Source organism: Lynx rufus, unplaced genomic scaffold, assembly GCF_022079265.1.
Source record: "Lynx rufus isolate CCGP_SWC_20201006 ecotype Redwood Valley unplaced genomic scaffold, mLynRuf1.p SCAF_6, whole genome shotgun sequence".
In the NCBI taxonomy this organism is placed as follows: Eukaryota; Metazoa; Chordata; class Mammalia; order Carnivora; family Felidae; genus Lynx; species Lynx rufus.
Genome location: NW_025814878.1, coordinates 96,957,114 through 96,974,312, shown reverse-complemented (window position 1 = coordinate 96,974,312; position 17,199 = coordinate 96,957,114). Strand labels below are relative to the sequence as shown.

Here is a 17,199-nt window from a genome sequence, read left to right as displayed (position 1 = left end):
AATGCCAGCCAATTCTTCCTTTTTACAGATATGGCACTCTAGACTGAGGAAAAGGAGATCTCTTCCAAATTACCCAAGATATTGACCATTACTCACCTTGCTATGAATTCTAGTGGTTGCAAACATTTTCTTCCAGATGCAGTACTAACGTCTCTGAATGTCACAGGTACCTACCTTTCAGCACTGAATCTGATGTCCCTTCCAGGGAAACAGAAATGGCCCAAGGCTCTGAGGGAGGCCCCAAGGACTCTATTCTCTGATTCTGGAAATAGAAAAAAATAAGGTGGGGAGAAGTAGATTGAGAAGAGAACTTGGGGAAGTTATCTAAAACATAAAAAAAAAAAAAAATCAGACAGAATCTTTTATGAAACACATATTCAGCAGAGACATGCAAAGGAAGGAAAATGATAAATATTTTCTGTCTTATGTTAAGAACGTATCAAAATTTGCTTATCAAGAAAAGAGAATGGAGATTATCAAAGGAGAAGTTTGGGCAGATTAGTGAAGAGGAGAAAGGAAAGCTAAGTTTACAGAAGAGAGTGGTATTATGTGTTGAAGGTTCACAAGGAAGGTTTGATTGAGAGAAGAGAGCAGGACCACACTGGCCGAGTGTCATATTACTTCAAAAAGGACAGGTTTCCAAGTGTAGACCTAAATCTCACAGTCTTCCTCCCTGTGCCAACAGGGCAGGGGTACATTTTTACAATAAAGAGTAGAAAGCTGATTCAACTATCTCATTTTACTTCTCCCCCACTCCCATGACTTAAATAAATATTAAAAAAACTAGAATCAGAGGGCATGGACACTAAAATTAGAATTAAGCACAGACGCCTTTGTTGATGATTTACTTAACCACATATAAAAGAAATCATTTAAAATAGCAAAAAGCTATAATGCAGATGTGGTAGCATAAATTCCTTCATTAGCATATGAAATGACTTCTTTGAGAAGGCTAGATCTCCAAAAGATATGAGAGACCTGCTTCAAGAATTTGGCTGGGGAGGAAAAGTATCAGGATTTGATTTTTACTCTTGATCACATTCTGGGCACTCAGAGAAAGTAGAAGGAAACCAAGTGTGAGATGGAAGGAAGATGGCAAAAGGGCAAAAGTATTATTAGAGGTTCTCAGTGCAGCAAACACCACATGGGGCACTCTGTCAATGTGTGACATGGTGGTGAAATCTAAAACATGTGCCAGATATGACATGCTCCCAGCCCTAAAGAGAGGTTGTTACCCATGAACCAGTTACCTGCTTATCCAGAAAAACAAGCTGTGGTTGTACCCTAAGTTCCTTTCCCACTTCTCCATCCGAAGGCTGGACCAGAACCGAGAGAGCATGGGGCCGAATGTATATCAAATTCCTAGTTTTAAAACTGCTTGTATTTCTGGCATGCATAGACAAAAATAGAATAATCCATAAGGTTACAGATATCATGGCAATAACTATTTCTATAATACATTATTGCCAGTGAAAATATTTGCAGTTGCTTTTGCTTCTAGAAACTTTGTAATGCACTCTATAGGAAACATGATCTTACAACCAAAAAATAATTATATATTTATTGTTTATGCTTGCTTTTAGCATGGGCAATGGATGGACTGGGCGTGTGGGAGGTGTGGGGAGAAGCACAAATTATGAACTTAGATTTTGTCACCACTCATTAATATCAGTCCCAAGAATGCCTTATCAGACTAAAATATTTAGAAGGTGCAGATATATTCACTACTCTGCTCAAAAACCAGCTCTCCCCACAAAGGCTCTGATTTGTAGTGTTTTCCAATTTTGATGGTATAAATACTTCTACCATGGCTGATTCTATGACACCAGATGACGTCATTGTAACAAGTTGGCAGAGGTGCCTGACAGCAAGCTCCAGCAACGGCGCTGTGTTACTTGGAATAGTTCATTTAATCCTAACAACAACCCTTTCGTATTTACATTCTCCACAGTGTGCTTGCACTAAATAGGCTCAATAACTGTGGAATTAATTGATTAATGTATTTTAATTGAATGAAGCCCTCAGGGAGAATAATAACTGAAAATTAATATATGCCAAGCACGTATGGTGTACCAGGTGCTATTCTAAGCTTTCCACATATAAACGCGTTGCATCTTCAAAATAACACTGTGATGTAGGTATTTCTACTTAAACATGAAGAGACTGAGGCCCACAAAGGCTTAAATGCCTTGCCAGAGGTCTCACAAATGGTTAAGTGTATGATCAGGGTCTAGAGCAGTTAACCAATGAGCTGTATCATTTTTTACCTTTCAAGTACATTAATAACTGATGTGACTTAGCAATAAAATGCAATATATATATATATATATATATATATATATATATATATATAACAAAATGCTTATGTAATTCATGATACCTCAAAACAGCTTTTTACCAAAGCTTTGGTGTTTCTGATGACCAAGATAGCTTCATTAAAAGAACATTATACATTATATATCTATTATCTTATTGTCTATTGTATATTATGTATCACAGTCATGCAATAGATTTCTAGCAACTGAATGGAGATATATAGACATCATATAGCACATATATCACCCTAGTATAGAGCATCCATTGTTGACTTGTTCTCAAAATAGCCTAGGTCAGGTATAATAAGGCTTTGATTAAAAAAAAGAAAAGAAAAAAAAAAAAAAAAGAGTAGCCTACCCTGCCCCGAATGCTTGTAAGTCAACTACTTTATTCCCTAACCCTTTTTTCCCTCTTATCTAAAGAGAAAAAAATAAAATATTTATTTAACATGGAAGGTGTATGTCAGGTGTATGCCCCTTTTTGGGACAATTAGTCCCAAAAAGAGGAAAGAGTGAAAGAGCAAATAGAGTGGATCAGGAACCATGAAGGTTCTGTAGGAAGCACTTTCTCTTTCCCCAAGATTCCTGGGAAATGGGGACAGAGTGGGAACATGTGGTTCTAAGAGTCCCCTTTGGTCATCTACCAGTTAAGGCCCTGACCTCTGTGCTAGAATCACTCACTGGGAATTCAACATACACCAGCCTAATCTCATTTATTACTTTGCTTAGCCTGAGTGGGTAAGGATCCTTTTTTTTTTTTTTAAGGGGAACAATTTAAATTGGATTTTTAAAATCCATGCTATTAATTCTAACCTTCCATGGGGCCCAGGTTATTGGAAAATTCTAACATTGTTACAAGATCCTATCTCTCCCCTAACCCATTTCTTAAATGCTTTCTCATGTGGGATAGGGTGCAGGCTAGCAATGCAGTTAAAGAAGCTGGAAGACCCCACCAAAGATCCTGACACATGTACAGTGATGTCTGGAAACGAAGAGATGGGAGCCACCGGTCTCAGCACCCGCTGAAAGGCCTATCCCTGACACACTTTAAAGTTTATTGTGAGCAAACATCTCTTATTAAATGTAAACAGCATCTTACTGGAGGTCAGAGACTTGCTGCTACAGCATATCCCAAGGTAATACCACTTTAAGCTCCACATAAACTCTTAAGCAGTTTCTATCCTAAAACCTGACCGTAGGTGGTACAGTTTTTTACGATATGTTATAATAGTGCAATAAATCTGTTAGCTTAAAATCGAATCTCCGTGGCCTTTTAGAGAAATCATCATTAAATGCAGGGTCCTGTTAATGATGCCATCGAAGTGAAATTGTTTAATCTGCTAAGGGGGTGAAAGGTCACCAAATGAATTTTTTATAATACATCAACTTGACACGCAATAGGGAAAACTGTAATAGATAAAAGCAAAGGAAAAGGGCACTGTCTTCTTCTGATAGGTCAATAGCAGCCAAGAGAGTCACTCATCCACTTTCCTTTCACGATGGGGCTCCTTTTGCATTTAATATGGACACCCAATTAATACCTCAGCACCACAGACAACCTCATTTTAGGTGACTTATAGCAATTTCTCCCCCTTCCCTGAAATGAAAGTGATCACAATACATCATAGCATTGTGCGAATTAACGTTAATTGATTCAAGTTACCAAGCAATGATGGGCCACTTATATAATCTAGGCGTTATTGGGTGCTAGAAGGGATGGAGGGAAGATTAGATTCCAGTGTCCGTTGCTGTGACGACGGGAGTCACCTGACGCCTTGTTAGACAGTTGTAAGGTTCTATTGCTGGCCCCAGTGGGGTCGTCAGTAAACTGGAGTGATGTCCAAACATCATTATACGCTGCTCCGATATTAAAGCAAAGGGATTAGCAACTTATTGCAAGCAACCTGGATTTGTCATGGTGCTGTCGTTATCCAATTTCCAACTGCTAATGTGACTGTAGCCTGCAGGCAGAAGGACCTACAGCCAAACTTTAAAAAATGGGGGAGGAGAGTTCCCTCCAACCCTCCCAGTTGTAACTGCTATTTAACAGCTTCCAATACCAAGTCAGGTATGTGAAAGAATTTTTTTTCCCTTCAGTGCTTAAGTACCAGCTAAAAAATAAGTAAAGATCAAGAGAATACAGACGTTTCCCAGTTCTGAGATCACCACTATTCACTCTAACTCTTGCTTTTCAATCTGCCAGACCCGAAATGCTTCCTCTGTAGAGGAGGGGATTGTTTCTATTTGCATGGCAAACCTAGCAAGCAAACAAACAAATCCTACTGAAAGCTGGCTCTGGGCAAGACCTGTGGGGATGGGCTGAGGGTAGGGGCCTTAGAGATAGTACCTCATTCTTTCTTCAGACTTCACCTCCTCAAAGTTACTAAGTCAGGTTGCTATAATAGTGCCCCATGTTTTGATCAAATGTTTCAGATGTCCTGCATTTTCATTCATTCCTGTTTTAAATAGGCTAGACAGGGAAGAATCTCTATGTATCCTGAGGGGGCTTGAATTCCAAAGTTTTCAAGATTCCACACTGGGGCAGAAGAAAGTAAGCTCTCTAATCGACTCAGTTTAACAAACATTTTAACCCTTCTATTATGTACAAACATTGTTCTAGGCACCGTGAGATGTGCAAAGATAAATAAAACACCATGGCCTCTGCCCCTGAGAAACATAGTCACCCCCTCCTCCACCATATAGTTTGTAAGGCAAGAAAGACTTTCCTGGCCATCTCTCAGAGGACACACATACCATTTTCCTTATATTTCATAGTCCTTATGCTCCCTATTAAGATTAGCCACATGCCTTTAGCTGCTGTCAAGTACTAGGGAGAGAAGAGGGAAGAAATGTCTTATGATCTGACAGTTTCCTTCTGGCATTGTAACATGGTGGTTCCAAACCTTATATATTGTAAACACCCAATACATGTTACTGTACTAACACTGTGACAAATCAGTACCCACTATGTACTTCCTCTGCTCTTAGGTCATTACGTGCCTCTGAAAAGCTACTACCTATCTTGGCCTGGCTAATTTCAAGTTCTGGTACATCCCTCAATTGGTGTGCTACTGCTATGCTCTTATACTTGTTGTTCTTTGAAATTACTCATTTCAAATTGAGATTTGAACAACCCTAGGTACAGGTGGCAATGTGCCAGGAGTAAATAAAGACACAGAATAAACATGGCACATCTTCCAACATGGTCAATTGAATGGTTAAAACCTAAGTATCTTAGATGAAAAATTTTAAATACTATTTTATAATAAATTTATCATGACTATCTTATCTGGGATAATGAAAACTCTGAATGCACTTATCAAGATCACACACAAACTATTCAAAATGTCCTGTTTGCCTTAGGGTACTGTAGCCTTAGTCTGATCAGGAAAGCAAGATCCAAGATCTATATAATGGATGAGATTTAATATGGGATATTGGTTACACAGGAGTATTAGGATAGCAGAAAAGCCAAACAGGTTACATTTCACTATTTGAAGCAAATATTTGATGATCACTTACTATTCATAGGCACTCTTGGGAACATACTAGTAAGTTCAAGTGTTGACCATCTAATAACTGTTATACAGATAAAAATATACTAAAATTAATATAACTGAAGTTAATTTTATGGAAAACTAGATTAATGGTGAAGCAGGTTCATATTGAATCAATTTCTTTGTAATTATATATAGAATGAGATTTCAGATAACTTATTCTTATTAAATAGTTCTGCAAATGTTTGTTTTGCCTACCCATGGATTTTAAATCTCTACATTTTCACTTGAGCCATATAACTTTTTGGACATAATAGCTGTTCAATGAATGTCTGGAAAATAAAACACATTGAAATGCAGGCTTTTATGAGTCCTTATTATATTTACCTCCAACTTTGCCATCTGTACACAGAAATCTTAGTTACTTGATTTTAAGGTAGCATGGTTTAGTTTTGGGATTCAAACTACATGTGGATGTGATGGGTTAATTGTAATCCAGCAGCACTGGATTACAATTAACATCCTATTTATAAGAAAAATTGTACAAAAATATAACCTGCAGAAGTGGAGTCAAGGATTTAGCAGTCTGGGGCCATTTAATATAAGAACAATGGTACTGAAGGGTATCACTGAAGAAACAGGGCTATGAAATAAATGATAGTTTTAACGATGACCATGAAACATCAATAAAAACTGTGAATGGTCGATTAAAAATAATAATGCTGAGGAAGATGGCGGCGTAGGAGGACGCTGGGCTCACCGCGCGTCCTGCTGATCACTTAGATTCCACCTACACCTGCCTAAATAACCCAGAAAACCGCCAGAGGATTAGCAGAACAGAGTCACCGGACCCAAGTGCAGACGAGAGGCCCACGGAAGAGGGTAGGAAGGGCGGCGAGGCGGTGCGCGCTCCACGGACTGGCGGGAGGGAGCCGGGGCGGAGGGGCGGCTCGCCGGCCAAGCAGAGCCCCCGAGTCCGGCTTGCAAAAGCGGAGGGGCCTGACGGACTGTGTTCCGACAGCAAGCGCGACTTAGCGTCTGGGAGGTCATAAGTTAACAGCTCTGCTCAGAAACCGGGAAGGCTGGAGGACAAAGGGAGGGTGAGCTGCGGAGCCCCCGGACGACAGAGTTCAGTTTGGCGGGGAACAAAGGCGCTCTCCAGCGCCATCTCCCCCGCCCATCCCCCAGCCAAAATCCCAAAGGGAACCGGCTCCGGCCAGGGAAATTGCTCGCTCCGCGCGAACACCCAACTCTGTGCTTCTGCGGAGCCAAACCTCCGGCAGCGATCTGACTCCCTCCGGCTGCACAGGGCCCCTCCTGAAGTGGATCACCTAAGGAGAAGCGAGCTAAGCCTGCCCCCCCTGCCGCCGTGCACCTTGCCGTCCCACCCCAGCTAATACGCCAGATCCCCAGCATCACAAGCCTGGCAGTGTGCAAGTAGCCCAGACGGGCCACGCCACCCCACAGTGAATCCCGCCCCTAGGAGAGGGGAAGAGAAGGCACACACCAGTCTGACTGTGGCCCCAGCGGTGGGCTGGGGGCAGACATCAGGTCGGACTGCGGCCCCGCCCACCAACTCCAGTTATACACCACAGCACAGGGGAAGTGCCCTGCAGGCCCTCACCACACCAGGGACTATCCAAAATGACCAAGCGGAAGAATTCCCCCCAGAAGAATCTCCAGGAAATAACAACAGCTAATGAGCTGATCAAAAAGGATTTAAATAATATAACAGAAAGTGAATTTAGAATAATAGTCATAAAATTAATCGCTGGGCTGGAAAACAGCATACAGGACAGCAGAGAATCTCTTGCTACAGACATCAGGGGACTAATGAACAGGCACGAGGAGCTGAAAAACGCTTTAAAGGAAATGGAAAACAAAATGCAAACCACCACAGCTCGGATGGAAGAGGCAGAGGAGAGAATAGGTGAACTAGAAGATAAAGTTATGGAAAAAGAGGAAGCTGAGAAAAAGAGAGATAAAAAAATCCAGGAATATGAGGGGAAAATTAGAGAACTAAGTGATACACTAAAAAGAAATAATTTACGCATAATTGGTATCCCAGAGGAGGAAGAGAGAGGGAAAGGTGCTGAAGGGGTACTTGAAGAAATCATAGCTGAGAACTTCCCTGAACTGGGGAAGGAAAAAGGCATTGAAATCCAAGAGGCACAGAGAACTCCCTTCAGACGTAACTTGAATCGATCTTCTGCACGACATATCATAGTGAAACTGGCAAAATACAAGGATAAAGAGAAAATTCTGAAAGCAGCAAGGGGTAAACGTGCCCTCACATATAAAGGGAGACCTATAAGACTCGTGACTGATCTCTCTTTTGAAACTTGGCAGGCCAGAAAGAATTGGCACGAGATTTTCAGGGTGCTAGACAGCAAAAATATGCAGCCAAGAATCCTTTATCCAGCAAGTCTGTCATTTAGAATAGAAGGAGAGATAAAGGTCTTCCCAAACAAACAAAAACTGAAGGAATTTGTCACCACTAAACCAGCCCTACAAGAGATCCTAAGGGGGACCCTGTGAGACAAAGTACCAGAGACATCACTACAAGCATAAAACATACAGACATCACAATGACTCTAAACCCGTATCTTTCTATAATAACACTGAATGTAAATGGATTAAATGCGCCAACCAAAAGACATAGGGTATCAGAATGGATAAAAAAACAAGACCCATCTATTTGCTGTCTACAAGAGACTCATTTTAGACCTGAGGACACCTTTAGATTGAGAGTGAGGGGATGGAGAACTATTTATCATGCTACTGGAAGCCAGAAGAAAGCTGGAGTAGCCATACTTATATCAGACAAACTAGACTTTAAATTAAAGGCTGTAACAAGAGATGAAGAAGGACATTATATAATAGTTACAGGGTCTATCCATCAGGAAGAGCTAACAATTATAAATGTCTATGCGCCGAATACCGGAGCCCCCAAATATATAAAACAATTACTCATAAACATAAGCAACCTTATTGATAAGAATGTGGTAATTGCTGGGGACTTTAACACCCCACTTACAGAAATGGATAGATCATCTAGACACACGGTCAATAAAGAAACAAGAGCCCTGAATGAGACACTGGACCAGATGGACTTGACAGATATATTTAGAACTCTGCATCCCAAAGCAACAGAATATACTTTCTTCTCGAGTGCACATGGAACATTCTCCAAGATAGATCATATACTGGGTCACAAATCAGCCCTTCATAAGTTTACAAGAATTGAAATTATACCATGCATACTTTCAGACCACAATGCTATGAAGCTTGAAGTCAACCACAGGAAAAAGTCTGGAAAACCTCCAAAAGCATGGAGGTTAAAGAACACCCTACTCACGAATGAGTGGGTCAACCAGGCAATTAGAGAAGAAATCAAAAAATATATGGAAACAAACGTAAATGAAAATACAACAATCCAAACGCTTTGGGACGCAGCGAAGGCAGTCCTGAGAGGAAAATACATCGCAATCCAGGCCTATCTCAAGAAACAAGAAAAATCCCAAATACAAAATCTAACAGCACACCTAAAGGAAATAGAAGCAGAACAGCAAAGGCAGCCTAAACCCAGCAGAAGAAGAGAAATAATAAAGATCAGAGCAGAAATAAACAATATAGAATCTAAAAAAACTGTAGAGCGGATCAACGAAACCAAGAGTTGGTTTTTTGAAAAAATAAACAAAATTGACAAACCTCTAGCCAGGCTTCTCAAAAAGAAAAGGGAGATGACCCAAATAGATAAAATCATGAATGAAAATGGAATTATTACAACCAATCCCTCAGAGATACAAACAATTATCAGGGAATACTATGAAAAATTATATGCCAACAAATTGGACAACCTGGAAGAAATGGACAAATTCCTGAACACCCACACTCTTCCAAAACTCAATCAGGAGGAAATAGAAAGCTTGAACAGACCCATAACCAGCGAAGAAATTGAATCGGTTATCAAAAATCTCCCAACAAATAAGAGTCCAGGACCAGATGGCTTCCCAGGGGAGTTCTACCAGACGTTTAAAGCAGAGATAATACCTATCCTTCTCAAGCTATTCCAAGAAATAGAAAGGGAAGGAAAACTTCCAGACTCATTCTATGAAGCCAGTATTACTTTGATTCCTAAACCAGACAGAGACCCAGTAAAAAAAGAGAACTACAGGCCAATATCCCTGATGAATATGGATGCCAAAATTCTCAATAAGATACTAGCAAATCGAATTCAACAGCATATAAAAAGAATTATTCACCATGATCAAGTGGGATTCATTCCTGGGATGCAGGGCTGGTTCAACATTCGCAAATCAATCAACGTGATACATCACATTAACAAAAAAAAAGACAAGAACCATATGATCCTGTCAATCGATGCAGAAAAGGCCTTTGACAAAATCCAGCACCCTTTCTTAATAAAAACCCTTGAGAAAGTCGGGATAGAAGGAACATACTTAAAGATCATAAAAGCCATTTATGAAAAGCCCACAGCTAACATCATCCTCAACGGGGAAAAACTGAGAGCTTTTTCCCTGAGATCAGGAACACGACAGGGATGCCCACTCTCACCGTTGTTATTTAACATAGTGCTGGAAGTTCTAGCATCAGCAATCAGACAACAAAAGGAAATCAAAGGCATCAAAATTGGCAAAGATGAAGTCAAGCTTTCGCTTTTTGCAGATGACATGATATTATACATGGAAAATCCGATAGACTCCACCAAAAGTCTGCTAGAACTGATACATGAATTCAGCAAAGTTGCAGGATACAAAATCAATGTACAGAAATCAGTTGCATTCTTATACACTAACAATGAAGCAACAGAAAGACAAATAAAGAAACTGATCCCATTCACAATTGCACCAAAAAGCATAAAATACCTAGGAATAAATCTAACCAAAGATGTAAAGGATCTGTATGCTGAAAACTATAGAAAGCTTATGAAGGTAATTGAAGAAGATTTAAAGAAATGGAAAGACATTCCCTGCTCATGGATTGGAAAAATAAATATTGTCAAAATGTCAATACTACCCAAAGCTATCTACACATTCAATGCAATCCCAATCAAAATTGCACCAGCATTCTTCTCGAAACTAGAACAAGCAATCCTAAAATTCATATGGAACCACAAAAGGCCCCGAATAGCCAAAGGAATTTTGAAGAAGAAGACCAAAGCAGGAGGCATCACAATCCCAGACTTCAGCCTCTACTACAAAGCTGTCATCATCAAGACAGCATGGTATTGGCACAAAAACAGACACACAGACCAATGGAATAGAATAGAAACCCCAGAACTAGACCCACAAACATATGGCCAACTCATCTTTGACAAAGCAGGAAAGAACATCCAATGGAAAAAAGACAGCCTCTTTAACAAATGGTGCTGGGAGAACTGGACAGCAACATGCAGAAGGTTGAAACTAGACCACTTTCTCACACCATTTACAAAAATAAACTCAAAATGGATAAAGGACCTAAATGTGAGACAGGAAACCATCAGAACCTTAGAGGAGAAAGCAGGAAAAGACCTCTCTGACCTCAGCCGTAGCAATCTCTTACTCGACACATCCCCAAAGGCAAGGGAATTAAAAGCAAAAGTGAATTACTGGGACCTTATGAAGATAAAAAGCTTCTGCACAGCAAAGGAAACAACCAACAAAACTAAAAGACAACCAACGGAATGGGAAAAGATATTTGCAAATGACATATTGGACAAAGGGCTAGTATCTAAAATCTATAAAGAGCTCACCAAACTCCACACCCGAAAAACAAATAACCCAGTGAAGAAATGGGCAGAAAACATGAATAGACACTTCTCTAAAGAAGACATCCAGATGGCCAACAGGCACATGAAAAGATGTTCAGCGTCGCTCCTTATCAGGGAAATACAAATCAAAACCACACTCAGGTATCACCTCACGCCAGTCAGAGTGGCCAAAATGAACAAATCAGGAGACTATAGATGCTGGAGAGGATGTGGAGAAACGGGAACCCTCTTGCACTGTTGGTGGGAATGCAAATTGGTGCAGCCGCTCTGGAAAACAGTGTGGAGGTTCCTCAGAAAATTAAAAATAGACCTACCCTATGACCCAGCAATAGCACTGCTAGGAATCTACCCAAGGGATACAGGAGTACTGATGCATAGGGGCACTTGTACCCCAATGTTCATAGCAGCACTCTCAACAATAGCCAAATTATGGAAAGAGCCTAAATGTCCATCAACTGATGAATGGATAAAGAAATTGTGGTTTATATACACAATGGAATACTACGTGGCAATGAGAAAAAATGAAATATGGCCTTTTGTAGCAACGTGGATGGAACTGGAGAGTGTGATGCTAAGTGAAATAAGCCATACAGAGAAAGACAGATACCATATGGTTTCACTCTTATGTGGATCCTGAGAAACTCAACAGGAACCCATGGGGGAGGGGAAGGGAGAAAAAAAAAAAGACGTTAGAGTGGGAGAGAGCCAAATCATAAGAGACTGTTAAAAACTGAGAACAAACTGAGGGTTGATGGGGGGTGGGAGGGAGGGGCGGGTGGGTGATGGGTATTGAGGAGGGCACCTTTTGGGATGAGCACTGGGTGTTGTATGGAAACCAATTTGTCAATAAACTTCATAAAAAAAAAAAAAACAAAAAACTGTGAATGGTCCACATTATTTCCCATTTAATAAGGCTGGATAATATGTTGTTGTTGTTGTTTTGTTTGTTTTTACTTTAAGAGATGAAGGTTTTTTAAGAATGTAGTGACAAAAGGAACAATTTTTAATTAAATGGAAGGTTTGCCTATGTAGAGCATCTCATTTTCCCACAAAACCACATATATGAAATACCATTGTGACAATTTTGCCATTCACCTAACAAAGCAGAGAATTTGTATTCTAGTGAAAAGAAGAAATAGCGTAGAAACATTCTTTCATGGCAGATCTGTGATTTTGTCACGAAGGAGGAAACAGGCAGCTGGCAGTACAGAAATCTCTTCCAGGAAGAACATTCTGCCAGTCTTGGGAAGAACGTCCTTCCGTGTTGAAAGAAGGATTCTGTTCTTTATACTGTTTCCTAGAACAGCTAGGAAACAGTTCTTGTAGCTTTTCTAGGAAACAGTATACAAGAACTATACTGTATACTGTTCTAGCTGTTTTCTAGACAGCAGGTGACCAGGGGGTATGGAGTGGTTGCACAAGAGAAGATGCTAAATGAGACTGAGTGACAATAGACTTGTTAGTCTTACCAATGGTCTCAGCTAGTTCTCTATTCTATGACTGCCTGGAAAGTGCTACTTACACATAGTAAGGGAACTTAAAAAGGTACTAAGTTGATAGGCTCAAAAACACACATACATACACTCCTCTAATGTCTTGCTCACCTTCACTAGAACTGTTTTCAGGAGCCAAGGATCATGGCAATGTCATAAACAGAGAGCGTAACTGGAGATAACATATTGGGTTTCTACTGCTGCATAACAAATTAACACAAACTTAGTGGCTTAAAATAATACAAATGTATTATCTTTGGGTTGTGGGTCAAGACTCCAGACAGGCTTGGCTGGGTTTACTGCTGGAGCCTCTCAGGAAGAATCCACTTCCAAACTCATTCAGATTGTTGCTGGAAGTTATTTCCCTGTGGCTATAGAATGAAGGTCCCTGTTTCCTCACTGGCTGCCAGCCAAAGTCCATTCTCTACTCATTCCACCTGCTTTTTTTCCCATGTGATCCCTTCCAACTTAAAAACAGTGATACTTTAGGTCCTTCTCACACTTTGAATCTCTCTGTCTTCCTATTCTGCCATGCGGGAGAAAGCTCTCTTGTTTTAAGGGCTCATGTTATGATTTGGGCCCACCTTGAAAATCTTGGATAGTCTATCTTAGGGTCAACCATGCCACATAACATAGTATATTCAATAAAGTGCAATCTGACCATACACATAGTTTCCTGGGCTAAGGGCAGTATGCATCTTTGGAAGTCCATTTTAGAAATTTCACCAATGCTTTGGCATTTCAGTATTAAACTTCCATAAAAGATACAGATATGTTTAATTTTACTGTATGACAAAGAATAATATTTAAAGGTGTTTTTAATTGTTTTTTTTTTTTTTTGTAATGAAGCAGAGGAAATGGAGACAGAAGAGAAAGGAGAGAAAATTAAGAGAGTAAAAATCAAGTTTCTTCTGAAATAAAGGTAAAGAACATAAAATATGTCTTTCTGGGATTCCAGATAAAGGATAAAATATATAAGTAAGACTCCTGTAGAGAACTGTCAGTTTAAAAAGCTAGACTGAACTTATGTTTATCTCTGTGCCCTCTCCCTCTACACTCCACTGAAATTACTTAAAAGAAAAAAAAATTTTAGGATGTCCCTGGAACCACAGTGGAGGGGACGGCCATCTTGCCAGCGCTACCCAACGGAAAGCCCCAAGCGGTACTCGCGACCTGGTGCGAAAAAAGCCCCCCCCCCAAATGCTGCAGCTTAAAAACCCCACTCCACCACACCTGGGCGCGACTTCCCTGACTCCTCTCTCTCTCTCTCTCCCTGAGTCACAGAACCTCGCCAGAGACCTTAGTTCCCAATAAAGCCTTTGACTGCTAAAATTTTTTAGCTTCTGACTCTTATCTTTACCCTGCCCTACACCTGACTTTAACAAAAATAAATAAAAATGGTGCAAAACATGGGCATAAACGGTGTAAACTAACAAATACAAAGAAGGCAAGGGAGAAGTATTGACAACAGAGGTCAATGAAGTTTTGGAAGATGGAAAACAGGTTCATGAAATTGACTTAGCCAAGCAGACAAAATTTAAATCCAGATGCCACTAGAAGAGGATAAAGACCAGGAGAGGCCAATTCACTGTATATTATTTAATTAAAAAGTAGAGAGCACTCCATTTCTCTCCCACCATAAGAAGTTGATTGCTTTTTGAATTTTTTTTTCAACGTTTATTTATTTTTGGGACAGAGAGAGACAGAGCATGAACGGGGGAGGGGCAGAGAGAGAGGGAGACACAGAATCAGAAACAGGCTCCAGGCTCTGAGCCATCAGCCCAGAGCCTGACGTGGGGCTCGAACTCACGGACCGCGAGATCGTGACCTGGCTGAAGTCGGACGCTTAACCGACTGTGCCACCCAGGCGCCCCTTTGATTGCTTTTTGAAAGCTGGTAGTACTCCCCTTGAAAACTAAATGCCCAGCATGGTCTCAATTTGTTGAAATGCATACAAACCCATTAAGTTAACAAGAGTGAACCTCTCAACATTCTTGGTGCTTTTCACTGAAAGGCAAGTGTCCCTATACTGATTCTTCTGTCTCAAGGTCAGTTCATTAGCTTGTCAATGGCTCTCCAGTGAGTTCAATGGAAGTCCCAACTGACACTGATCAAAGTTGAAAGAAACAGGGCTGGCCTGAGGCTTCCACAAGGCTTCAGGGTTGTTTAGCATATTGTGCAATTCTTAGGACCAGGGGAAATCTTGTTAATTTTCATTCAGTCCCTTAGGACAAGGCATTTCTCATTCTGCAGAGATTTATTCAGATATACTCAAGAAGCAGCTTTTCCTTATCTTCAGAAGATTTGCTTTTTACCTTATGTTTGGAAACTCTCTCTTAAAATACCAGAGGGACAGAGAGAGATGGAGAAATGGAACACATCCCAACAGAAAATCGATGCTATAATATACATGTTCAGCAGTATCTTATTAAATTAGAAATATCGGAGTCAAAAGTGAAAACATAATGGCTATGATGGATGGTGGGCCATAAAGTTGATCTCTGAAGCTGTCTCGCTTCTGCATAACAGAATGATATCCCCCACATAGATGTGTGTGTACCTGAACTTGTGCTGGTTCCACTTTCTTGGCTGGGCTTCCTCTGCTATACCTTCATTGCTTCTACTCTGACTTTTTCTTCTCCTTCTAGTTAAAGGCTCAATATTCACTGAGTCTTTTTTTATACATAATACAAAAATCAGTTGTTTGGGGATGATGACCTGTTAGAAAAGCTAAGAATTGTAAAATCTAAATAGAATTAAGCAGTGGACTGGACTTTCTCCTCTCTAGTTACCTACATATAATATATTTGTTAGAACTTGGTGGGATCTAAATGAAATTGGGCTAAAGGAAAAATGATTAAACATAAGCTAAGATGCATTGGCAATTTTTTTCACATTACCATGCATTATGTTATAATGACATTGATAACATGGTGAAGGTTTGGTGGTTGGTAAAAATATCCAAGATTTAATAGATTCTGAACAATCACTTAACTAAGAGTATCTTTTAATTCTATAACAATTCATAAAGCCCTTCAAGTTTTCTTTTCATATCTCCCATATATATTAATGTGCTGTCCAGAAGAGGAACAACCATTTATACTGTAAGTCAGTTGAAATATGATACAAAAACACTAGCTAAGCTTTCATTTGGATATGTTGCTCTGTATATAAAAAGGCAATCAATGTATTAGTTAGATATGCCTAATGATGTGATAGTGTCTCTTTTTTGTTTTTGTTCTTATTTTATAGCAAATCCCACATCCACTGAAGATGATATGTGGAAGTAAGTAACATCCCTTAAATATCAATTGTTTATTTATTAGCACTACCACAAATAAGACGAAAAAGCAGTAATAACAGAGTAATCTAAAAGAATACGAATGTTCTAAAATCTCATTGAATAATAAAAATCAGAATCTAAATAATTTTATCTATTTCAGGGACCTAATATCAACTGAATTTGTGCATGGGTTTGAGCTTATTTTTCCAGTGATGGTGACAAGCTTATAGGGAATATCCGTGTTGCTCACCTCTAACCCTCTATAACCAGCAGCAGTCATTTGTGAGATGGTTAGTATTATCTATATTTCTTAAGCATTACAACAAGTTCATCATGTCTCTCAGTCTAGGGTATCATTTTTGGTTCTTTTGCATCTGCTAAAAACTGGAGCTTGGGACTCTAAAAGCCTTGACCCTGTGACAGATATCTTAGATGCACTTGGGCTGGTCACTTTATCCTTTAACTAACAGAAACTATAACATTGAGAGTAATTTACACTTGTTTTCCCTTATTGTGCACTTCCCATGCTTCTTCATTTACTAAGCTCAGAAAAACATTCAGGTATATTTATGTCTGAAATGTCTGTTGAATAGAAATCTGGTGGAGGACTCCAAAATAAAAGCATTTAGAGTAAGTATAACATAGCACAAAGGATGTTGCAGATCTTACACAGCTCTGTGTCATAAACATAGTTGACAACAGTGATATTCCTGCCTCATACAATTTAACAAAGGCATCCTTTTCATGGCTTTATAATCCTAGGTTAAATAAGACCCAATCAGGGTCACTGAATTAGCCTAGTAAACTCCTAGTCATCCTTCAAAACTTTCCTAAA

The 17,199-nt window shown here is 39.8% G+C and overlaps 1 protein-coding gene across 1 annotated transcript in view; it reads right to left on the bottom strand.

Moving 5' to 3' along the window:
• Positions 1-17,199, bottom strand: part of PKHD1 (PKHD1 ciliary IPT domain containing fibrocystin/polyductin) — a 484,216-nt gene that overhangs the window by 46,025 nt on the left and 420,992 nt on the right. The window contains exons 61-62 of the mRNA XM_047102754.1: positions 1,251-1,386; positions 175-262 (exon numbers count right to left, since the gene is read on the bottom strand). Of these exons, the coding sequence (XP_046958710.1) occupies positions 175-262; positions 1,251-1,386 (224 nt within the window). The remainder of the gene's footprint in view (positions 1-174; positions 263-1,250; positions 1,387-17,199) is intronic.